Source organism: Myotis brandtii, unplaced genomic scaffold (genome assembly GCF_000412655.1).
Source record: "Myotis brandtii unplaced genomic scaffold, ASM41265v1 scaffold929, whole genome shotgun sequence".
Lineage (NCBI taxonomy): Eukaryota > Metazoa > Chordata > Mammalia > Chiroptera > Vespertilionidae > Myotis > Myotis brandtii.
This window is the reverse complement of record NW_005371832.1, coordinates 1702552-1707636: the sequence shown is the minus strand read 5'-3', so window position 1 is coordinate 1707636 and position 5085 is coordinate 1702552. Positions and strand designations below refer to the sequence as shown.

Genomic DNA, 5085 nt, shown 5'->3' with positions numbered 1-5085 from the left:
AAAAACACAAGAACAAAAAACCTTATAGACACAGACAACAGTATGGTGTTTACCAGAGGGGTTGTATATGAATACATACGCCAGCCAGCGGGGGAGGGGAGAGAGAGTAGGTGAAGCCATCCCCACCTGCCAGCTTCCTGTCTTTGCCTACTGATAAATAGGGATACTCATGGCCAGATTTTCCATTCCTCCCCATCCTGGCGCCCTCTGTCACTCAATTAAAAAAAGATAGGAGAGGGCCTGGGGGAGGGGCAGGCAGCCTCTGCTTATAAAGCCTGTCGCGGTAGCAGGGTGAGCACACTCAGCCGGCCTGCCCAGTCCTCTGCCTGTCATCCCCAGCAGATTTAGCTGCTGACAGCTGCTTGGGACTTTGCTGCCAGGCCCTGGCCCAGACCGCCTCCTCTCCTCTCTCTCAGTGACTCCCCAGCCACAGCCCCGCCATGGCCCAGAAAGAAGAGGCTGCCGCTGCCGCCACCACCACCGAGGAGTCTGCGCCTGCCTCCCAGAATGGCGAGGATCTGGAGAACCTGGATGACCCCGAGAAGCTGAAGGAGCTGATCCAGCTGCCCCCCTTTGAGATCGTCACGGGGTGAGAGCTGGTGTGGCCTGGGTCCTCCTCCCTAGAGGAGCAGGGGCTGGGGACAGGCCGGGGGATTTAGGACAGTAATAGCAGGAGTCAGGGTCAAACTGTGAGCGTGCGCAGGTGTGCAAGGTTCAGGCTGCTGGGGACACAGCAGCAATCGCGCTTGGCTTCTTGGGGTGACACCCTGGACCCTCTAGTCAGGGGAGGTAGGAGGAGTTCCTTAGAGGCAGTGCAACCACCACTGAGGCCTCCTGGTCTTGGGACATCACCTGCCTCTCTGTTCAGTCCCAGGGAACCTGATAAGGACACTGGCACATTTAAATGTGGCCCCAGTCATAGGGCCTCCTCCCTCCCTTCTCTCTGCTTCCGAGTGGGCCTCTCCTCTATCTGCATGTCTCCCTCTTTGGTTCTCAACTTTCCTAATGCCGCGACCCTTTAACACAGTTCCTCATGTTGTGGTGACCCCCAATTTCATTGTTACAAATTGAACATAATTAAAGCATAGTAATCAATCACAAAAACAATTATGTAATTATAAATGTGTTTTCCGATGGTCTTAGGCGACCCCTGTGAAAGGGTCGCTCGACCCCCAAAGGGGTCATGACCCACAGGTTGAGAACCACTGCTTTAGAGCCTCCCTCAGGAGGGGAAGATCCTAAAATAGGATCATCCTTCCCCAGGCCTGAGTGAGAAGCAGTTTTGTCCTTGTTCAGTCTTTTCTGAGCTTCCCCAGGGCCTGTCCACCTCCACCCCCAAGGAAACAGGTCACAGTACAGATAACAGAGGTTAGGCCAGGAGCTTCTGGACAGAAGAGGGATCCCACCCCTGTAGCCACAGCCCAGCCCGGAGGAACCAGGACCCAGAGCAAAGGGTGAGGCCCCACGCAGGGGTTGCTTACAGGGTCCTTCTGTCTTGTCCACATTGTGCGTCTCTAGGAATAGCACCAAGTGGTCTTCTTCCTCTTCCCTCTGTGTCCCTTTAAGAGAAGACCCTGCTAAGTTTCTAAGCAAAGAATAAGAGGGGGATACGTGGGGCCACATTTCCTCCTGAGCCAAGGTTTCCCCCCTGGGGTCCAGCAAGGCTCACAGGCAGAGGAGTCGCACTAAGGGGCGTGGTGCCTTCAAGGGGCAGAAGGATCCCTGGGTGGCAATGTGACCTGTCACTTTAAGCTTGGCAAGTCGCTTTCCAGTCCTGCCTCCGTTTTTTTATGTGTAGCATGAGCAAGTTACGCCAGCTGATTTCCAAGCTCCCTTCCAGCTCAGGAATTTTCCAATTTCTAAGCGAACCTTAGGGAAATGCATCCTAATTCCAGAGGCAAGAATTCAGGGTAGAGCGTTCGCCCATGCCCAACCAAAGTCGCCCTCGACCTAGGATTAAAAAAGCAATGGGCACAGATGAATATTGACATAGGGGCCGCCGAGAGCCACAGGCCAGCAGAGTCCTCGGTTCCAGGAGCTCGCTATGGAAGGAGACCCTTTTTCTGTCCCCTAAGCATGCTGATGCACGCTGTCCTGGCCACGCAGACGAGCACACACGTGCCCACTCGGTGCAGGCTGTGATCTCCCCACACAGGGACAGGGTAGGCTCTGAACAGAATCAGACTGTGTTTGTTGAGTAAAATAGGCTTTGGAGTCCCAGGGTGGTGGGTCCTAACGGGTTAAGTCCTCTCGTGTAACTTACATCTGTCCAGGTCTTTATAAGCATGGTAAACGTTCACATGCATGAGCTCATTCAACCCTCAGCACAGTGCTAGGAGAGGGAGCTATAGCATTGCCACTCACAGACGGGGAAACTGAGCGAGGGAGATTGAGTGACTTGTCCAGGACCTCAGAACCAGTAAGTGGCAGGTCGTCTGACTCCAGCCAAGTGACCTTTCCACTGTTCTCTTACTCATTTTGGTTCCCAGGTTTACCAAGCAGAGCTCCACCTGTCTCCATCTGCAGGGCAGCGTGGTTCAGAGGCTTTCCCTGACCCGTGGCTCAGAAAAAGGGTCACAGGTCGGGCAGCTTTCTGGGCAGCTCAGGGGGGAGGTGGAGCCCTGAGTGTTTCCTGGCCACAAGTGACAGCTGTGGAGAGCTGTCTCCTGGGCCCCAGGGGTAAACAGGCAGCTTAAAATAGCCCAGAGGTGCGGCTATGTCTATGCAGGGACAGGATGAAGGAGTGACTTTCCTCTCCTTTCTTCTCCAGATGCCCTAGAGTCAAAGGGGTCCCAAGCAGGTCCTCTCCTAGCCTGTGCCACAGGGGTGAGTCTGTCCATACTACTCCTTAGAAGTGTCACAAACTAGCAGAGAGCAGGTGGCTTTTTAGCGAAGAGTCTGAGGTGAGAAAGGAGTACTGGGTAGGAATAGAGAGAGATACCCTGCTTGTCATGATTCTGGTTTGAAGAGGGCACTCAGGATAGAAGGAGACATAAGACCATCCTATATAATAAAAGCCTAATATGCTAAGTGTCTGGTCAACTGGTAGGCCATTCAACCAATCAAAGCATAATATGCTAATGATATGCTAAGGTCTCTCAACCGCTCGCTAGGGGGCAGACAGTCAACTGGTCAACCTGTCGGTATACACGCACTGACCACCAGGGGGCAGACAGTCAACTGGTCAACCAGTCGGTATGACGCGCACTGACCACCAGGGGGCAGACACTTCGACTGGTAGGTTAGCTTGCTGCTGGGGTCTGACCTATCAGGACTGAGCAAGATGGGCCGGACACGCCCTGGAGCCCTCGTCCCTCCCCAGCCCTGATCGTGCACCAGTGGGGTCCCTCGGCCTGGCCTGTGCCCTCTCACAATCTGGGACCCCTCGGGGGATGTCAGAGAGCCGGTTTTGGCCCGATCCCACAGGCAAGGCCAAGGGACACCACTGGTGCATGAATTCGTGCACCAGGCCTCTAGTTATCAATAACTTGGAGGAAAGTGTTAGAAGGGGATCTAAAGCTGCAGTGGTGGGCCCCCGCCAGCTCACATTGGCTGAGAGTCGACTGTGCATCTCTCTTCCCAACTCCGAGTTCTTGAAATGGCAGTAATGCAAGTGTTTACTACAGAAGTCAGCAAAGTTAGAAATCAGGGTCTTTTCACTTTCTCTCGGTTTCCTGGGTGCTAAGCTAGCACACCACTGAAAGACAGGAGCCTCTGAAAGTGAGAGGAAGAGTAGAGAAGGGCTGGGGTTGGTAGTGCTTAAGATGGGCTCTGAGGGTTAAGATTTGAGGCCAAAAAAGGCCCCATCCATCAATGCTAGGTCTAATTTTTGAGCATCAGCAGTTGTTCAAAACCTGAGGGGTTCAGTTACTAAACCTATCTTTTAGATGAGGAAACCAAGCCTTGGAGGGATGAGTAATTTGCCCAAAGCTAGTGGATGGAGCGGGGCGTGCACCCCAGGACTGTCTGACTCCAAATTCGCCGTGTCTAAAAAAGCCATAAAGAGGAGTCATTTATAGTCACCAAATATTTATTGAGTAGGAATCATTTATTTGCTGCCCGTTTCCTCCACTACTATTTAACTTCCATAAGGATAGGGATGTTGCCTTTTGACGGCTTTGTCCCTAGCACCAAGAATAATACTCAGCCCATGCCCAACCAAAGCCACCCTCCACCTAGGATTAAAAAAGCAATGGGCACAGATGAATATAGACATAGGGGCCACCGAGAGCCTCGGGCCAGCAGAGTCCTTGGTTCCAGGAGCTCGCTATGGAAGGAGATCCTTCCTTCCATAAGTATTTGTTGGTAATAAGTATTTGTTGTTGAATAAAGGAGTGAACTAATGAGGAGCACCTATTGTGTGCCGGGCTCTCTGCAAGGCGTTGGGATAGGGAATTAATTGCAGGGGAACTTCTAAAGGAGAGAAATTCAGGATGTATGTATGAAGATCCAGCAGCAGTAGGCCCAGAGAGGATTTCACTTGTCCCTGGCTGCCTCTGGACTCAGCATGCTCTAGGGAAGCACCGGGCCACCAGGATTGGTTGTGTCCATCTCTCCATCCAGTGATGGGTGACTGACAGTGGCTTAGCCTGGCAGCACCTGTGTGTTTGTCTTTGCCTCTAGTTATTTGTTTATGATTTTGCACGAAGCTGAACCTGCTATCAAGGGGTTATTATGGAACAGAGATGAATGGCACATGCGGTGATTTCCCTTCCGGACACTGCTTTAGCTTCCAGTAGTTTACTCTGGCTGAGGGACAAGGCAGGGTTCAAAGGAAAGGGACAGGCAAGGAGTGAGGGGCCTTCACACCATTGTTAATGCCACAAGCCCCACACCCCTTACCCTGGACTCTGGAGCATGCTGGGAAGGCTTGGTCCATAAAGAATAGAAGACAGGATGGCATGGCTCAGTAGTTGAGTGTAGACCTATGAACCAGGAGGTCACCATTTGATTCCTGGTTAGGGCACATGCCTGGGTTGCAGGCTCGATCCCCAGGAAGCAGCTGATGAATGATTCTCTTCCATCACTGATGTTTCTATCTCTCTCTCCCTCTCCCTTCCTCTCTGAAATCAATTATATATATAT

General features: G+C 52.4%; 1 protein-coding gene across 1 annotated transcript in view; it reads left to right on the top strand.

The window, feature by feature from the left end:
• The first annotated feature begins 288 nt into the window (after positions 1 to 288).
• APOBEC2 (apolipoprotein B mRNA editing enzyme, catalytic polypeptide-like 2) overlaps positions 289 to 5085 on the top strand; it is a 13969-nt gene continuing 9172 nt past the window's right edge. Inside the window, exon 1 of the mRNA XM_005885828.2 lies at positions 289 to 589. Within this exon, the coding sequence (XP_005885890.1) occupies positions 441 to 589 (149 nt within the window). The 5' untranslated portion in view covers positions 289 to 440. The remainder of the gene's footprint in view (positions 590 to 5085) is intronic.